The sequence below is a fragment of the Monodelphis domestica genome, chromosome 1 (genome assembly GCF_027887165.1).
Source record: "Monodelphis domestica isolate mMonDom1 chromosome 1, mMonDom1.pri, whole genome shotgun sequence".
Lineage (NCBI taxonomy): Eukaryota > Metazoa > Chordata > Mammalia > Didelphimorphia > Didelphidae > Monodelphis > Monodelphis domestica.
In genome coordinates this window covers 106697702-106718349 of record NC_077227.1, presented here as the reverse complement: position 1 = coordinate 106718349, position 20648 = coordinate 106697702, and the positions used below count along the sequence as shown (strand labels likewise).

Here is a 20648-nt window from a genome sequence, read left to right as displayed (position 1 = left end):
CCAAAGACTCCAGGTTAAGAGCTCCTGGTATAACTCATATCCCTAAATCCCAGGAATTCTCTTTAGAAACCAAAAGTGGCACCATGGATAGCTATATCCTTTCCTTCTGTCCCCTCTCCATCAGATCAAAGCCAAAAATCTTTGTTTGTGGCCCAGCTGGTCTCTCTCACCTTCTCTACCAGTTCTCTCCCTAATGTTCTAGCCCACGCTATTCTATCTCCTCTAAGCATCTAAAGTTCTAACAGTCTGTCACTTATCTCTTTCTCCCTATAGAAAAGAAGTTCTTTGAGGGCAGAGATGTTTAGGTTTTTTTAGGCTTTATGTCCCCAGTGCCTTATACATAGCAAGTGCTTAATAAATTCTTGTTAAAATAAATATAATTTCAGCACTTACCATTGTGAATTTTAGATTTACTCCACCCTGCTTAGTCTAATAAAATAAGAATATCTACACCCCTACTTAAGGATTAAGTGTTGAGAAGGATGGCCTATGACAGACATGTGCTAGCAAATGACAAATCAGAAACAACTGACAGACCCCCTGGGCTGTCCTAAGTCAAGCTTAAGCTACCATTAGTACATGTGAGACACAGGAAGTGATGTAAAATGGTCTATATATTTTGCATCACTTCCTCTCTCTGAGGTCTTTTCGCAGAGAGGTGGCTCTGGCTCTTGCAGCAGAGAGGTGGCTGGTGGCAGTGTGCTGAGCATCTTGGCATCTTTGCACAGCTGCAGCTATTGTTTGGGTTTGGTGGTGAGTGTCCTTGATACAATACTGGGAGAAGCTTAGTAGCCTAGCTCAGGTGAGGCATCTTTACTGAGCTCTCTTGGAGTTTAGACTGATTCCTTTTTCCTTTACCTTCCAAAACACTATCCTCTTAGGAAGCCTCTAATCTTCTGAGGAGGCCTGTGGTGGAGGTCTTTGAACTCCCCCTGGCACAGGTTAGGCCAGAGAAATCCTATACCCTTTTCCCTCTCTCTTAATTTCTTCCCTCTATATTAATTAAACCACCATAAAACTTCCAAACTGACTTGAGTAGGATTTTGAATTAAATCCTTGGCGACCAATTAAATTTATATTCAGTCTCAACCCTAAATTTACCCTTACACTATAGCCTGTCCTGAAGCAATAATGCCTAACAGTTCCAGGGGCAGGTGGGTAGTTCAGTGTATTGAGAGCCAAGCTTAGAGATGGGAGATCTGAGGTTCAAATCTAGGCCTCAGACACTTCCTAACTGAGTGACCCTGAGCAAGTCACTTAACCTTCATTGCCTAGCCCATACCACTCTTGTGCCTTAGAACAAATACATAGTATTGATTTTAAGGCGAAAGGTAAGGATTAAAAAAAAAAACCTAACAATTCCTGTGGAAGCATTTAATAAGATGCTGAAGACTCTCAGAAACTTTAAGATTCCGTAATTCCATGTGTGTGACCCGAGTCAGAACAAGATTTCAAAGCTCATGGACAATGGAGTTAGAGCTTCTATACTATCAAATCATTATCAACAAACACTCAAGCAGTGGTGATAAAATGGATGAAGAGAAACTTGGAGTCATGAGTTCAGGATTCTATGCCTGAGCTCTGACATTCACATGCTGTATGACTTAGAATAAATCATTTCACAATTCAAGGTTTTGGATTTATCTTTCCCAACATGATATTACTGTGTTGACCTCAGACATTTACTCCCTGGGTGACCTGACCCTCAGCAAGTCTCTTAACCCTTTTGCCTCAGTTTATTCATCTGTAAAATGAGCTAGAGAAGGAAAAGGCAAACCACCTCAGTACCTTTGCCCCTAAATGAGGTCCTGAAGAGTAAGAAACAATTGAAAAACTATTGTGCTAGATTAGTGATTCTCTAACTTCAAAGATTCAGGGCCCTTTATAAATATTTACATATTTTAAACCCTTACCTTTCATCTTATATTCAAAACTGTGTATTGGCTCCAAGGCACAAGAGCAGCAAGAGCTAGGCAAAGGGGATTGAGTGACTTAATTTGAACCCAAGACATCCTATCTCTAGACCTGGTTCTCAATCTAAATAAGCCATTTAGCTGCCACTTGACACTTTATACTCTTAAAAAAAGTATTGAGGACCTCACCTTCCCCAAAGAGTTTATGTTTATAGGGGGTGTATCTATCAATGTTTAGCACATTATAAAACATCTTAGTATTATTATAAAAAAAAATTTCCTTTCACAGACCCCACCTAAAAAGAATCTTAGAGGCCCCCTCTAGACTATATTTTGAGAACTTCTGGGATAGATAATCTCTAGAATCCCTTCAAGTTCTAAGACCCTCTGATTTCATATGTGCTCATTGTGACATGAAAATGAGTATAAGATAGTTATTCCCTCACAGAGCTTATAATTATGTTAGAAGAAAATCAAGATTCAAGTCTATGAAGCATTAGCAATACAAGACAGAAAATGCTAAGTGCCAAATAAGTGGTACACAGTAAAATATCATAAGAATTTAGGAGAGGTTACCTCCAACTTGAATACTCACAGCCATATATCCGGTTCCAGCCACACAGAATTCAAATCAATCAATTCAATGGATATTTATGAACTACTTATAACAAGAACCACTGGAGGTAATAGATATACAAAAAGAAATCCAACAGTCCTTTGCCCTCAAAGAGTTTATGTTCTATTGAATGTAAATGAGATTTTAATTGGACTTAGAGAAGGAGTTTAGCCTTTACAGGTAATAACACAGTTTTGGGCACAAAGCAGGTAAGTACTCAATAAATGTTTATGGATTGATAAATATGTAAGATTTTTTTTAATGTTCACCTTCTGTCTTGGAATTGATACTAAATATTCCAAGATAGAAAAGCTGTAAGGGCTAGGAATGGGGGATAACTGACTTGCCCTGGATCACAGGGCTAGGAAATATCTGAGGCCTGTTTTGAACCCAGGACTCATCTCCAGGCCTGGTGTTTTTTTTCACTATATCACCTGGCTGGCCAGATTCTTGCTGGTGGCAGGAAGCAAAAGAGAACATCCATCAGGTGAGAGAAAGGAACACAAACAGCACAAGATATTCTAAGGGAATAGTCAAGCAGTTAATTTACTCTGGCTGGAGACTTAAGGTATGTGAAAAGGATTAGTAGTAAAAAAGGTTGAAAATCTAAGATAACAGAATCTAGAACTGAAAGAATCTTCGAGTGGCAGGCAGAATTCAAAACCCAAGTCCCCTGACTCCAAATTCAATGCTTTTGCTACTCTGCCAGAAGGGATGTCTCCTTTAAACTGATGCCAGACTGTAAAGGGGCATGAATGCCAGGCTGAAGAGTGTTTAAGAGATAGAGCGCATGTTGGGATGAGAATAGAGCACTAGCAAGATTCCTCTGGCAAGGCTCCAAAGGTTGGAACATGGAAAGAGCAGTTAGGAAACTATTGCATTGGTCTAGACAAGAGCTCTATTAATGGGACTGACAACTCGAATAACACACCTGCAGAATGCTATGAATAATGTAGACAACAAAATACTTTTTGAATGAGGAGATGACTTTCATGTCTTGGCTATCACTGGCAAAGCTTCACATGATTTCAACTGCAAACCTATGTGGTCACACACGGACTTTGGCTTTTTAATTTTGCCTAGATTGAAGTGACTGAAGCTCTTCTACTATAGAGTCAGGGGAGGAATGGCAATACCAACAATCTGCCTGTTAAAAACTTGCAGAAGGGCCCAGGACTGCTGAAGACTGGGATCCCAGAAAATCTGGTTCTGGTTTTCTTTCACTTTTATGGAGGAAGGAGGAAAAAAAAAACAACTATCACTGCTGGGGCCCAAAGCCCTGCTTTTCAGAATTATTACTAATGGAGCAAGACCCTGAGGGCTGCACTTGGTCCAAAACCCCAAGAGGGATCCATAGGGCAGGGAAATGGAGTAATTGGAAGGATTGCTTGCTGGACAGTAATAACAAGGTCTTGGCCCTATGCCTTCCCTTCCCTTCCCAAGTGAGGTCCCCCAAATACCAAAATTATTCTTGAATAGGATGCAAAAGAGATAGAAAGGGTGGCTCCTCAGTGAAGGAGCTGCACCCCCATCCTCAGGTCACAAACCCCACAAGAAGATAAAGACTTTTTCTCAGTTACAGTGACAACCCCAGCCAGACCACCAGAGCACCACGCCCATGTAGGCAATCACATTAATCATTTCTGGAAAGATTCCAGGCAGGGAAGAATTTGTGGGTGTTTTATTTGTGCTACAGAAAACACACAAAGGACAGAGGATTGCCTCTCCCTACTCCCTCTACATCCCCTAAGGAAAAATTCCATCAGCCAGGAGACTGCCCTGGAAAGAAAGCAAAAGCGACTTTCACTGCCTTAGTCTCCTTTCTTAGGAGGGAGTCTAACAGGCCACAGGGCCAATGATTTCCCCCAAGTATTCTCAGCCCCTGAAAACATGCTCACAACCTTCCTCATACAAGGGAGCCTCCCTTTAATGAGTAGGCTAAGATCAAGGCTTCATACAAAATTCTAGATAGTCAAGCTAGAGACAACAAGAACAACTGTTTAAAAAATTTTTAAACAAAGTCTAAAGACAGCAGGATTGAGAACTTTTTAAGGCCCAGATGAACAAAGATAACCAACATCCCCGACTCCAACACCTTCTACCTCGGGAATGCCCATTTCAGAATGGTGCCAAAAATATCCAGAGAAGTCAGTTTTCCTTTCTGTAAAATGAAGGATTTGGGCTAGAGGATATCTAATGCACCTCCATTATAAAACATAGCTGGCAAAAGTTAAGTTACTCATTTTCAATCATTTCTAATGATTTGGTTCTGGCACTAAAGAGGATTTCATTGCAGCCTAATCAAGCCCACCCTCTGTGGTTGATGGATGCATGCATATCTTTCTGCTTCAAATCTCCCACTCTTGTTCTCAAAATGTCCTGACTGCTACAAGTGATGGCAGGCCTCTGCCTCTCCACTATAAGACACAATGACACCAAATATGAAGTAGGAGGGAAAGAGAGGAAAGTGGCCGTTGGCAGGCAGCAACTGTCTTCCATCCCCTTTGGAAACTTCTGGGAAAATTAAGCCCCAACAAAAGAGATGTGGCACTGGATATGACAATGAAAAACGGTTTTCATGACTGCAAAAGAAACTGGCCCCAGAACAGAATCCAAGCCCACTGAGTATCAAGATGACCTTGGCTTTGGTACAAGAACATCCTCTGCTAGAAACACACAGACTAGATCCAACATCAGGCAAAAGAAAGCCTCAGGAGAAATCTCCTCCTTGCCTACAACCAAAAACCTTCGGCCCTCATTCAAGGAAAACTCCCAGACCAAAGATCTTCCTGTGCGATTAACTGGAATTATGATTTCTGTTTGAAACCTTCCAGAAAAATGACTTGTTTCCAAAGGAAGCAGAGCCAATCCCAGGCCACTAAAAAGGAACTCAAGGATAAATTAGCAAGTCAGAAGAGATTGTTAGTTCAAGGGGCTGGGGACAACAGCCTAAACACGGGCTGATCATCAGGAGATTGAGGGCCATGGTTCAGCCCAACACTGACACACAATAGAGCTGTACTGAAACCAACCTGGCACTACTGTACAAAGGTCAATAAATAGGAGATGAAAAACACTATCAGAAGCTAAAGAAAGGATTCACCATGTAACAAGTCAGTGCCACAGAACATGAAATCTAAGCTGAAGGAACAAGGACTTCAACAAGGAGAAGACCAAAAGATAACCCAACGAGGACACAAAAGGATGTCACTATGTGAGTTTAGACAAGTCATTTAGCTTCTCGTGGCCATGGTTCCCTCATCTCTACTCAGGTCCTCAGCACTTAGCACAGTGCTTTGCACATACAAAATATGAATAAAAGGTTTTTTTTTTCATTTTTTCATTCAAATGACAAGGTAAGAGTAGAACAATAATATCGAATTCAAATAGAAACATGTGCCACAAATCTGTACATAGATTCCTGAAAGCCACATATTGACTTTGCTTTAAAATATAATGTTATCTATACTTTATTGTATTTTTATTTTGTTAAATACTTCTCAATTAAATGTTAATCTGTTTTGGGCCCACTTTGGAGTACCTAGGCAAATGCAGCACAAAAGCTTAGTGTTTTACATCTCTAGTCTAGAGAATCTTTCTTTTTTTAACTCTTACTTTCCATATTAGAATAAATACTATGTATTGGTTCCAAAGCAGAAGAGTGGTAAGGGCTAAGACAATAGCTTGCCCGGAGTCACACAGCTAGGATGTGTCTGAGGCCATATTTGAACTCAGGAACTCCCATCTCCAAACCTGATTTTCTATCTACTGGGCTACCTAGATACCTCCTAAAGAACCTTTAAGGTCATTTCCAGCTCTAAATTTATGATCACCTGGGATAAGGACAATGTGTAGCCTCTGTACTATGAACTATGCTCTGCCCTCATCCATCCCTTCACTAGCCCTGAATCCATGACAGTCAATGAGCCAAATGGTTCTTGTTTCATTCTATTCATTTCCAAAGTCGGATTCATCTTACACACAAATCAAATCAATGCTTAGGAATCTTTAATTTCTCCTACCAAATTAAAACCACATCCCTTAGTCTAATATGCAAGGTCTTCCACAATCTAACTCCATTCACTTGGCAGTGAGCCTACATGCTTCAAGTAAGGGTTGGGCTAGATTGGAGAGGTATTTAACATAATACCTGGAAGATAGTAGGTGCTTAATATGTTTGTAGAATCAATGAGTGGTCTCTCAATTCCCTTCCAAGAGTCTAAGAGATTTCTTGTTTTATATAAATCCCACACTAATCCCTACCACACACTCAACACTCTTGCCAAAGTAGAAAAGGGATCAGTTCCCTGAAATAGTCTCCATTCATTTTCATCTATTGATGATTTTAAACATGTCCCTTATTCTTGGCTGGAATATACACAACCTAGAGAAGCAAATTCAAGGCCAGCTTAGCTGTCATATCCACTAGAGAGTTTCCCCAAACTAGTATTTCTCCCTTTAAATCTTTCTATAGTCCTTCTTTTGTGTCATTCTCAGATCATTTGTCACATTTTCCTATCTTGACATTATCTTTTCTTAATAATCCCCTCATCATCATCACCACCATGACCAGATTGTAAAGTCCCTGAAAGAATGAACAATTTCTTTTTTCATTTTTAAATCCCTTTTGACATGTAAAAATAATAATCACTTAATGGCTATTGAATAGATTTAAACTACTAGATGCTGAAAGCAAGTTTCTTTCACCTGCCCTTTAGCTCACCACATAGTGCAAAAAACCCTGAGATACTGATGTCTCCTTTCCCAAATCAGAGCACTCATTTGTCCCTTTAAATCACTCTTCAAAAGAAAAGGCCATTTGGCATTCGATATTCAAAAGAAAGTTGCAGTGAAAGACCACACTCATACATATACTAAGGAATTTCAGGATTTCAGAGTTGGAACAGAACTCAGTTACCATTTAGCCCAATCCATATTTGGAAAAAAAATCCCTTCCATAGCAAATTCAAGAAATAGCCATGCACTCTGAGGTATCACCTCACACCAATCAGAAATTACAAATGTTGAAGGAAATGAGGGATAAACAGGTACACTAATGAAATGTTGGTGAAGTAGTATATTAATTCAATCATTCTGGAGAGCAATATGGAACTAGGCCCAAAGGGCTATAAAACCAACCCTTTGACTCAGTGATACAAGTAGTAGATCTGTATCCCAAAGAGATAAAAGGAAAAGGCCTTCTAAGTACAAAAATATTGATAACAGCTCTTTTTTCTGGTGTCAAAGAATTGGAAATCAAAGGGATGCTCATCATTTGAGAAACAACTGAACAAGTTGTTGTATGATTGTGATGCAATACTACTGTGCCATAGGAAATATTGAGACCTATATGAAATGATGCAAAGTGAAATGAGAATATAAAGATTATTGTGTGCAATGTTGTAACAATGATCAACTGTGAAAGACTTGGCTACTCTGATTAATACAGTGATCCAAAACAAATACAAAGGACTCATGATGAAAAAATGCTATCCAGTTCCAGAGACAGAACTGATGAACTCTGAGTACAAACTGAAGTATAATTTTCTCACTTTATTTTTCTTGCCTGTTTTTTTCAAAATGACTAACATGGAAATGTCTGGCATGATTTCATGTGTATAATTGATATCATATTGCTTGCCTTCTCATTGGAATGGGAGAGGGAGACACAAAATTTGGAACTCAAAATTTAAAAAGAAAAGAATATTAAAAATAAATAAATATATTTGGAGGAGGGGAAAAAAAAGAAATAACCATCCAGCTTTTGCTTGGAGATCTCCAATGATGGGTAATCCACTTTCTTCCTAACACTTTGAGAAAAATTTTGGGAATATTTTATTATATTTTTTAAGGGGGTAGGAAGGGAGGGAATAGCCCTCTTTGAAAGTGGAAGTGCTTTAATAACTCCTCCAGGTAAGGAAGTTATATTTTACTTGTCCCTTAACTATTTCTAGGGTCCCATTAACCAGAAATCCTAACTAGATCATCACGAGCTAACATTAGGTACTTGAGGCTGGCATTCAAGGTTTTCCAAAATACGGTTTCAATCTACATTTATACTCTTACCTCAATAATTCCCCTTGATGTGTATCATATACTACTGCCAAACTACATCATTACCACTGCTTCCTGAAATTGTCCCATGCTGTTCAAACTCTGCTTGCAGTGCCCCTCCCACCTGCACCTGCCTTTGCAATTCTGCCCATCCTTTGAGGATCATTTTAAATACAGCTTCATGAAGTCTCTCCTGAGCCCTCACAAGAAGAAATCTTTCTCTCCTCAGAAGTCACATTATTTGTATCTCTCTGGTGCTCTTCATCCATTCTGCCCAGTACTATGTTGTTATTGGTAATGGTCAGTTATATTTGACTCTTTGTGACCCCACTGAGGATTTTCTTGGAAAAGATATTAAAAAGATGTGCCATTTCCTTTTCCAGCTCATTTTACAGATGAAGAAACTGAGGCAAACCCAGCTAGTGAGTGTTTGAGGCCCCATCTGAACTCAGGTCTTCCTGAATCCAGGCCTAGTACTCTATCCACTATGCCACTTAGCTATTTGGTACTATAGTGATCTGTGTCTTCACTGCATCTCTTTTATCACATAGCAAGCTCATTGAGAGCTATCTTTACCTGTCTATCTTTCAGCAAGCCATATAATGTCTCAGAGAAGACACTTGGTTATGTTTGCTGAATTGAAGTGGCTAAAATTGATGCAGGTAAGCTCTTTAAAAACCACATCAGTATTTTCTGCATTCAAGATTTCCCCACAGAGGGCCATATAAGTTGGGCCTCTTCTATCATTACAACTCTCCTCCCCACATCACCACAAAGCAAATTCTAAGAAGCTACTCAAGATGAGCTAACTAGAGTGTGATTTCAGGTATAAAAAAAATAAATCACTAGTCATGATAAAATTAGAGAAAAGACATAAGTACTTCTAGGGATAGAGGAAAAGAGAGAATACTTAAAATTCACATTCAAATAGATGTGAGAGGGTACAAAAAAGAGGCTATAAGGGAATCTAGTTATTAATAAAAGGGCTTTTCCTTGTAAACAAGTCAATTCATCTCAATTTTTCTAATTTCACAATAACTAGCTTAGTCTCATTCAAGACAATAGGAATGGAAAGGATAACATGGTGTGGTGTACAATTATGTTGGTGACCAGGAGTTCAAACCTTCACATTTGTTCTTTATCACCTACATAGTAAACATAAGTCACATAATCTTAGGGAGCCTCAGTTTCCCTCTATCCAAAATGGAGATAAATCTTAAAGTCATTGTGAAATTTGAAAGTATTGTATAAATGTATATTATTTCTTATCTACTGCATTCAAAGAACTGAACAAAATGCTGAGGATATAACAAGGAACACAAAACACTCTCTGACCTCAAAGAACTTATATCTTTTTTTTTTTTTTAACCCTTACCTTCCGTCTTGGAGTCAATACTATGTATTGGCTCCAAGGCAGAAGAGTGGTAAGGGCTAGGCAATGGGGGTCAAGTGACTTGCCCAGGGTCACACAGCTTGGAAGTGTCTGAGGCCAGATTTTGAACCTAGGACCTCCCGTCTCTAGGGCTAGTTCTCAATCCACTGAGCTACCCAGCTGCCCCCTAAAGAACTTACATTTTAAGAGAAAATTGAATTTAACAGGTGCAGGGCATACCTTAAGTGGCATCCTAAACTCTTGCCAAATTTCACAATTTTGCCCAGGGTCATCTTGAACCAGCCAACAATGTAATCAAATCCATGTAGTAACCAGCATTATGCTCAGTTCTGAGGCCAAAACAAACCTAAGACCCTCAAGGAGTTCACGGTTTAGCTAGAGATACCCAACACACACACACATCTAAATAAAAAAACAACCTAATAGTACAAAGCAATATGCAAATACTAATTCACAAATAAGTGCCATTGGTCAAAAGGAAGGCCAGCTGGGCTTCACATATTTATTGAGCATAAATTGTAATAGAGGGTACTTTGCTGGGTACCAGGTATATATAGAAGCTGCTGGGTACGCTGTATATATAGAAGGTACTCTGGTAGAACTGATGACTGGAGAACCCACCCAAAGAGGAGACATCCCATTAGACACGTAGAAAGAAAGTAAAAATTGGTAAAAGGAAAGGAGTTCTGCCATTAGCCAAATTCCACCCTGTACCTGGTGAGCATCACCCGATGGGATTATGTATGCTTGGATCGGTTCAGTCACATACTCAGTGTTCTTCATGGCCTGTCTCAACTGCCGCAGTAACTCAGAAGTCACCTTTGGAACCATTCTGTTGTCTAGAAGAACATAAGACAGGATATTTCAAAACCAGATTGTCCCACATACACCCAATGACTAGTTTTGAAAAGCACTAATGAGAACAAACATCACTTGATCCCTTCTCTATTTATATCTATGTATAATATATATATACATTTCTTACCATGTGACCTCCCTTATGTCCCCTCCCCTCTTTGACATACCAACTGCAAATATGACCTAGAATCTCCTCAGCCAGTCAGAAGGACATCTAGTAGGTACTACATAGAAAGAAAAGTTTAATCCGTAATATTCATTTTAATACTGCCCAACTGAAAACTATTCCTTTTGACTGGAGAGTCAGGAGACTTGGGTTCTGCTCCCAACTGCCACTAACTAGCTGTGTGACCCAGAGACAAGTTATCTTACCTTCTCTGGACCTCAATTTTCCTCATTAATGAAATGAGGGTATCAAACCAGATAAACTATAAAGTGTAAAATTCTATGGTTTTAGTATGTATATCAAAGTTAGTTACATTTAATCCTGGTGTGTGTTAAAGAGGGTGAGCTAGAAATGTCAAAATTCTAAATGGGCCAATTCATCCAACAAATTTATTGGGTACCTCCAAGATACAAGTCACTGAACCAAGCACTACAGTCAATACAAATTTAAGTTAGATATGATCCCTGACCTCAGGAGCTTACATTAAAGGTGTTAGACAAGTAACATTAATGTGAAACATGGCGACAGTGAACTATATGTACCATACAAGCTCATAGGAAGAAGAGATTGGCTGGGAAGAAAAGCAAAGAAAGCTACCCAAAGGTAGTATCTGAGCTGGGCCTTATGGTATGATTTCAATAGAGATTAGAGGTTGGGGGGAGGGGCAGCATTCCATGGGAAGGAAACCATATGAGCAAAAACCACTCTCTCCTCCTAGATACTCTCTCCTTTCCAGGTTGTCCCAACACTGTCCTCCTCCTTTGATCAGTCTTCTTACCCAAGTAATCAGACATATCTCAGCCACTAACAGTGGATAAGACTCCAAGGCTCTGTCCTACACCTGCTTTTCTTTTCTCTCTACAACAGTCTCATCAATTCCCATGGGTTTATCATTTCTATGCAGATTACTCTCAGATCTACACATTCAGCTCTAGTCTCTCTCCCAAACTCAAGCCCCACTTTACCAAGTGCCTAATGAACACTTCAAACTGAACATCTCACAGGGATCTCAAACCTGATGTGTCTAAAACTGAGCTCACTTATTTTACCCTAAACTTGCCCCTTCCAGTCTTCCCTATTTCCATCAAAGACCTCAACACTCTTTTAGGATCTCTGGTTTCTCAAAATCATTCTCAATTGCTCACTAGCCTTCACTTCCCCATATCCAGTCAATTTTTATTTCCACCTTTGCAACTATTCATGGATCTGTCATCTCTCCATGTACAGTCACCATCCTAGACCAGGCTTTTATCACCTCTCATCTGGACTATTAGCCTGAATTGGTATCCCTGAACTCAAGTCTCTTCCTCACTAGAAGCCATTCCCTACGCAGTTGCCAAAATTATTTTCTTACCTCACTCAAACTCCAATGTCTCCCTGTGACATGTAGGAACAGACATGACATCCCTTGGCATTTTAAAGCCAAATTAAATTCCTTTCTCTAAAGGCACTGCCCCCAACTCTTCACCCAGACTTTATTAGCACTGCCCCAAAAACCTCTCCTACTCCCTGAAAGCCAATTCCAGTTCTAGACTTTACATATTAAGTGACCTCAACCCCTCTAATTAGCTAGTTCTTCTAGAACCTCCATTTTAAGGAAGATATTCAGACCATCCATGTCCTCCTTCATTCCTTTCCAGGCAGTCCTCCTGCCTCTCTTAATTTCTTCCTACACCCACCTCTAATTTCCTTTTATGTATTTGTTTTCCTCCATTAGAAGTAAGCTTCCAAAGGGAAGGAACCAGTATTTCTTTCTGCTTTTATTTGTATTCCCAGTGTCTAGCAGAATCTAAAACCTAGTAAAATGCCTAGACAGTTAGAGACCACAATAGACAAGAGTACTGGGCTTAGAGGTAAGTCCTGAGTTCTTGCTAGTTGTGTGACCTTGGCCAAGACTTAACCTCTGCTTGCCTAAGTTTTCCTCATCTGTAAAATGAGTATTGCAAAGACAGAATAAGATAATAATTATGAAAGTGCTTAGCACAGTGTCTCATACATAGCAAGAATCACATAAATATAAGTTATTATTATTAATCATAACAACGCATTTTGACTTGGCTCTTCACTGTCTGGCTCTCAACTACTTTTCCTGCTTTATTACTCTGCTTCATGCATTCAACAGTCCAGTTAAATTATCCTTACAATTCCTCATTCACAGCACTCCATTTTTCATCTCAGTGCCTTTACAATGATTGTCTTTCATACTTAAAATGCACCTTCTTCTCATGTCTACCTCTTGGTAGACATGGTTTCCTTCAAGATTCAACTGTGGCTTAAATATATTAGCTAAGACACCAAAATTAAAACAAAGTCTCCAAGTCAAAAAGAAATAGATTCATCGAGAGAGGGAAGGGTCTCACAATAAAGCTGGACTCCAGTTAGCAACCAAAGATTACTACCCTTGAGAGTGGATCCCTTATAGAGTATTTTTTACAGAGGTGATATCAGTAGTATAATATCATCTGGCTGAAGTTGGCCAGTGTGTTTTGGTCCTGTATCTTGATCCCTACAATGGCCAGTCATGCCATTGATGTGAGTCCTTTACCTCAGCCTTTAGCATGAATGTTCAACATGCCATGATGTTCCAACAGAGGTCAGCATAAAGATAAGTTGTTCCGAATAGTTACAAGGCAGTAACCTGTGGATTTTCCCCAGGCCTTTGGCCTATTGTAGGGAAAGCACAGGATCATAATAAAGATAATGAAAAGGGTATACAACTTAATCAGCCTAGTAAGTTTAAATCATAAGGGGGTTGAGGGAGAAAGGGGAATATCAGAACAGAATAGCTATAAAGTATTGCAGAATTATAGAAAACATAAAATATTATAGAATCATAAGGGGAATGGAATTTTCCTATTCACCCTGTGCCATCTTATATATTAGTGGTTCTTATTCTTTTACATCTTTTGCTCTTTTGCATCATAGACCCTATAGGTAATCTGATGATGTCTACAATCTACTTCTCAGAATAAAGTTTAATTAATAACTGAAAAAATGTTAAATGTTAAATTTCAGTTAGAGGTAAATATAAAGATGTCAGTTTTTTATAAAAATGAATAATATGGAAATATTTTTGAGTGATAATACATGTATAACCCAAATTGAATAGTTTGCCATCTCCAGGAGTGGGAAGGGAAGGAGGAAGACAATTTAGAATATATGACTTTGGAAAACTTTTGTGAAAAGTTTTTATCACATGTAATTTGTAAAAATAATAAATTTTAAAATGCCAATTTTTCCCATCTGAATTCCTAGATCATCTAAGGGTCCGGCAAGCTATTCAATTTGGGTTATAATGTTCAAATGTAGCCTCAGATGCTTCCTAGCTTTGTGATCCTGGGCAAGTTACTTAGCCGCAATTCCTTGACCCTTACTAATGGAATTGATACTTAGTATTGATTCTAAGACAAATTGTAAGATTATTTAACAAAAAACAAAAAAAAACCTCTAGTTTACATGAAGCTCTTTCTGGTTCCCCCACATGCTAGTTATCTCCCTCACCAAAATCACCTTGTATTTAGATTGTGTGTGTGTGTGCATATATATATATATATATATATGTATATATATATATATATATATATGTATGTATTTATGTTTGTTCTCATGGGGGAAATAAAATGTATATACATAAAGAATATAAATCAAGCTCCCTGAGAGTAAGGCCTAGCTCTGTTTCTGTATTTTCAAAGCATAACACAGTGTTAATATGCAGAAGGACTTAATAAATGTTTACAGATTAAATGATTGAAAAGCTAGGCTAAGAGAAAAGAAATCTCAGGTTATGATCAAGTACACAAAGTACTCCAGTCTGGTTTCAGTGTATCCTACATTATTTCTAATAAAGATAAAGGTAGGGTGGAGCCTAGAAGCCTTGGATACTGTTTCTGAGGCTGAGTACCTTTGTACAGTTAGGCCAGAATGAAAGAAAGTAGACTTCTGGTTAAATAGAAGAGTGAATCTCCCTCATCTTCTCAATCTAACCATTTCCAATAGTAACTAAAAATTAGCCCCTGCCTGCCCAGGAAAAGATCTAATCAGAAAACCAGAACCCTGTATCTTTTTAGAGCAAAGATAGCAAATTAGACACAGGCTCCTACTTGTGGAGATAAATTTCACATACTTAAAGGAGAAGATTCATGTTGAAGCTACCTTTGTTACATTTTTTATTTATAGTAACCTTTCCACATGGCCAAGGTTAGGGGCACGGAGGCCCCATGATCTGAAAATCCATGTAAAATTTTTTGACTCTCCCTTCATTCCAGAGAAGAAGTCTGGAGTTTTTTCTTTTTTTCTTTTATGGGATGTTTACAGTACTTTATTGTAAAATTAGGGTTAAATATTTAGTTATAGGCTACATGTAGGTCAATGATAACATTTCTAGACTTTGTATATCTCTGTTGGCTTTTGTGTTCCTTTCAAAAACTTTAACTTTTTACTTATTTTAACTTGAAAAAAGAAGTTGTGTATATTTATGGTATTAAAAGATAAACTATGTTGATATTATACAATACTGTACATATAAGTTATGCATTTCTAAATTTCTTTAAAAAAAAAAACAACCCTTACCTTCTCTCTTAGAATCAATACTATATATTGGTTCCAAGGCAGAAGAGTGGTAAGGGCTACCCAATGGGGGTTAAATAACTTGCCCCAGGGTCACACAGCTAGGAAGTGTCTGAGGCCTGCCATCTCTAGGCCTGGCTCTTAATCCACTGAGCTACCCAGCTGCCCCCCATTTCTGAATTTCTAAACTTTTTCTAGGTCATCTGCTAGCCTTTGCATGTTGTCTACAGCTTCTGCAAAACTCCCCAAAATTTACCATTTATTTTATATATAAATTTATCTCGAAACCACAGTGGAGAAAGTTATACTATCTGCCCATGTTCTCAAAGAAATCCCATTATTCTTAAGAAATAAGACAAATGTACAAAAGTGGAAAGGCCCAATACCAAAAAAAAAAAGATAAATCCAAAATTTAACATAGGGTTCAGAGAGCCATTTAGGCCATGCCTTAAAAGAGGATAACCTTTTGAAAAAATCATATTAATTAAGTTTCCTTGTAAATGGGATTCCCTAACTTTTCAACCTCCTCAAAATTGTGCATTTTACAGCAAGAGAAATGTTATAGGAAGCCTTAGCTGGGGGTTGCCACTGAAGCAGAAAGGATGGCTGGTTACTCAGACCCTAAGGGCTAGAGATCCATTCAGATGCACAATAAACAAGTATATCAACAGCCTTCTCTCCAGAACAACTTTAATAGCTTTTAAAAAGTAGTTGGTTCCCCTAAACAAGCCCCCATCACTGAAAGGCAGTATAATACAATGCAAAACTTAAGGGACTGGGAATAAAACTTTGGGCACCTAAGTTACTTTATCTCTGTAGGCATTCGTTTCTACTTCCATTTTCCAATGCAGATGGTACAGTTGAGCTCAAGGTCCTTTCCATTCCTAATAGTCTATCTAACCACTCTCCTGCTATCTAGGATTTTCATTAGTTTGTTTTTGAGGCAGTGAAGACCTGAGCCCAGCCTAGCCTTTTAGACTTAATAGCTGTTCAACTCTGGACAAGTTAAACTCAGTTTATCTGACATTCCTATCGGCAATAAATTAAAGTAGCATGAAAGCTATTTTTGTGACAATAGAAGGAACAAACTCACAGCCTACATTGAAGAGATAAAAAATATAATAAGCAATATATATTTACAATATATAATTATAATATAGAGTAAGATTTCCTCAAGTACAGAAATCTGGGGCCATTTAGTATGGGGCAAACAGCCCAAAAGATTCTCCAGGCAGACCTTAAGAAAGCTGTCTAGAGAAAGTCTTCAAGGAAAAAGGAAATTATTTCTTTTTCTTTTGTCTTTTCTAATTTGGAAGCCTAAAATGCTAAATTGTGTCCTATCCCCCCACATATATATTACCAAAATATTTGTAAAGAGTGTACAGAGGAGACATCACCAACTTCATAGTTTTTAAACCTTTACCATCTGTCATAGAATCTATACAAGTATTGGTTCCAAGGCAGAAAAGTGGTAAGGGCTAAGCAATTGAGATTAAGTAACTTGCCCAGGTCATACAGCTAGGAAGTGTCTGAGGCCACATTTGAACCCAGGACCACTTCCCAGTTTTAAATGTTCACTGGATTCTGGTTTTCTAAAATAGTCAAAACAGCACTCAAGTCCATGGTTCTCCAACATAAATTTTTTTAAGTCAGGCAACTTCCAAATGCCCTAAATTTCCTGTGTCCTAGGACACAATTACCTATTTTTCCACCTTCAACATTTGCTTTAAAAAAAATTGTTAACCTCAGGCAATTATTCATAAAGTCAATGACCAACTTTTTAAATTTCCTGGGTTCATGTTGGTCATCAAGAGTAATTCCCCTTTCCCAATTCCTTCTTAATCAACACAACCCAGAAATCCTGGAAAGAGGTCCATACCTGATTAAATTTAGAATAGTCACCTGATTTTCTTTGGACACCAATCCCTCTGCCTTAGATTCAGCTGCCCTTACTCTTCTTTGTAGACAGGTTTGAAGACTTTTGCCCAGGGAAGAGAAATGGCACTTTGTAGACTTTGACCACGATAAGCAAGGGAAACTTTAGTCAGTGTCAGCACCAATCTGAACTGGAAATATTCTTCCCTGAGTCAGGAAAAATTCCTCCTTTGGATTTCAATCTGTGATTAGATAAATGAATCCAGAGATCAGTTCTTAAGGAAATAGCTCTAGATATTGATTGCAAATCTCTTCACATGAGAACTGAACGGAATGAAATGACCACATCATTACTGTATGAATTTTTACCATGTAAGAATCATACATTAGAGCTCTCAGAGACATCTAGTTTAATCTACTTATTGAGCTTATAACTCCCAAAGGTTAAGTGACTTACCTAAGATAACACATTATTGAGTGACAAAGTTGAAACTAGACTCCATTGTCTAGATTCCTTTCCTCTGTTACCATACTGGCTTCCCAATACTTGAGAAACTCAATGCCTATAGTTTTATAATAGAAGTCTCATATGACAAAAAAACACACACACACACACACACACACACAACTTCAGTGGTTAGAATTCAATGTCTTTAGAATTCAATGTCTTTGCATAATAACTGAATTGCAAACTTTTTAAAAAATTATTTCCACTTTTTTTTTTTACCACTGGAGAGAATCTGGGTTAAAATCACTTTTCTGCTTAACATGACCAAGACACTTCTCCCTGGGCCCGTTTTGTCATCTGTAAAATGAAAGGATTAGATTCTCTGTTTCCAAAGTCCCTTCTTTGTTTGGGTCAAGTTCCCTGTGACCTATTAAAAATGACTCACAGTTCACAACCTAAAGTTGCCAAGAAATCCTTCAAGTATCTAAGAAGGTTCAACCAATCCCTCTATTCAGGAGGCAGAAAATCCCGTTTTCCAAGTTATGCAGGCCTTTAGCTAGCTTTTCTGCCTTTAGGAGTTGTAACCCAATCTTCTATTTTCTATGTGTCTTAGAAAGCACTAATCTAAAAAACAAAAAAACTCTTCCCTTGAGAAGAACGAAACTCTCTTTACCAATAAAAAGTTAGAGAATTATTATCTGTGTTCACCTTTAACAACATCCCTCCTGAGAGAAAACTACAGAGCTGGACTAATGAGGAAGAGCCCCCACACTATACTACTACTTCAATGGAGACAATCAGTCTGATTTGACTGATTTGACCCCTTCCTGTTCTGAAAAGGATTGAAATGACTTATGATACTATGTGAAGTGCACTAAATAGGTATCAAGAGACCTAAGTTCTACTCATTCACTGAGTGGCCATAGGCAAGTCACTTCATAATTCTGGGTCTCTGTTTTCCCCTCTGTAAAACGAAGAAATTGGGCTAAATTTCTAAAGTCCCTAAGCACTAACATTCTATGCTCTTCCTATAAAGCCATCACAAGGCTGACTTTTCAAGTCGGGTGATTTCATTGCCTGGGTTTGAACTACCACACTGGATTGAGGAGCGAACAGTTTCGGGTTCTAGATGATGATGTCACTGTGTGCTACCCTGAGCAAACCATTTCACCAGTGTTTGTCTCAGTTTTCCCATCTGTAAAGATGATTTCGAAGGCTCCTTCCAATTCTAAGATTCTGTTTCAATAAATTCTGCGATTCAACAGCAAGATTAGCATTCCCCCACGAAGAAGAGAGGTGCCACAGTGCCACAAATGAAACCAATCTTCCTTGCTCTGACCCTCCCATTTCTACTAGACCTACATCAAAGTAAAGGGTGGAGCACTTCCTACTCCCCAGTGGCCAGGTAAGGCTGGTCCACAATTAGCCTGCCCTTTCTTCCCTCCATTCCACCCAAGATCTGATTGCAAAGAGCCTGCCAGATGAGCCGGGCCGTTCAAAGCAGCTAGAGGCCTCCCTGAGAAATGGACTGCACGCTTGCAGACAGCGCAAGGCCCGAGCTACAAACGCTGCATTTCTACCCCAGGCCAGCTGCACTCGCCTTTCTCCCTGGCCCCGACCGCGCTGCACCGCAACCCCCTGATGCCCCAATGTAACCCAGGCTGGGTGACTCCGAATTCCACAGCGCCTTACGCTCCGCTCACCTCTCCACTTGCCGGGCCGGCTTTCCGGAGGAGGCGGCCATGCAGCAGTGACGTGCCCTAGCCCACGTCAGGGAAGCGCAGACCAGCTGATCGAGCCTGAGGGGAAGGAACGTAGGGATCTAGCCCCGTCTTCAAGACCGGGCCACGCCCCCTCTCTGTGACGTCAGCGAACCTTATCCATGTGACTATCCGCCTTACCCCGAAATTACCCCGCGGAGGGCTAGATCCAAAGGTTTATATAGAGTCGGCCTTGAACTTGCATGATGTACTTTACGCGAGTGTCTGCTGGCTTTTCTGCAGTGTGAATGGAGGCTAATCCCCTTTTTAAAAAGAATAGGAAAAAGAAAAAAGAAGAACCTTTCTAGGTTCTGGATGCATGCCCTCCTTACAGCTCAGGAATCAGAAAAAAAGGGACACAAAAGATGAACGGTTATGCCTTCTCAATTACTTCCTGCTTGGAAAGGAGAGTTTAGCTAGGCTGGAGAGGAGAGGCCCTATGCAGAGCTGAAATGGTGGGATTTCAGAGACCGATTTCAGGGCTAAAGAAAAGGGAATAATGTCTAGGATTAAAAGAAACCAGGGCACTGTTATATACACCCACACTGGAGATGAATACTTTGGAATGTGTTTATAATGGAGTTGGCTCTCTGTAGGTCGCTAGAGGATTTTCCAGGCCAGCCTAGTTTTAACCCGGTGATTCAGTGTATGTTCTTCCCTTGGCCTGGGGGAAGGGCCTATTGGAGGACACAGCCCCCAGTTATGGAGCCCTGGTCCTAACTATTTATATATATAAGCCCACATTTATCTCCTTTGCGGTTCATAAAACAGCCCTAACTAAAACCCTGGGGACAAAATATTTACTGCTTTGAGGTAGGGCAGGTAGGGGGTTTTTTTCCCCTTTTTAACCAAAGAAACAAGTCAGAGAAAGTATACTTATCTCATATGTGTGTATAAAGATATATAGATGCCAGAAAACAAGGATTCTTATCTCTTTACAAATGAGGAAAATGTAACTCAAAAAAAAAAACAAAAAAGGTGGAGGGATGTTTTTTCCTA

At 39.2% G+C, this 20648-nt stretch overlaps 1 protein-coding gene across 4 annotated transcripts in view; it reads right to left on the bottom strand.

Moving 5' to 3' along the window:
• Positions 1-19749, bottom strand: part of XPNPEP1 (X-prolyl aminopeptidase 1) — a 69341-nt gene extending 49592 nt beyond the window's left edge. Inside the window, exons 1-3 of one of the 4 annotated variants that reach the window (XM_007479037.3) lie at positions 19593-19749; positions 17446-17683; positions 10691-10815 (exon numbers count right to left, since the gene is read on the bottom strand). In XM_007479037.3, the coding sequence (XP_007479099.1) occupies positions 10691-10807 (117 nt within the window). In that variant the 5' untranslated portion in view covers positions 10808-10815; positions 17446-17683; positions 19593-19749. Of the gene's footprint in view, positions 1-10690; positions 10816-11001; positions 11140-17445; positions 17684-19592 lie in introns of those variants that run through there. The other 3 variants (XM_007479038.3, XM_001378207.5, XM_056804177.1) reach the window with 3 other exon arrangements.
• Positions 19750-20648: the final 899 nt, after the last annotated feature.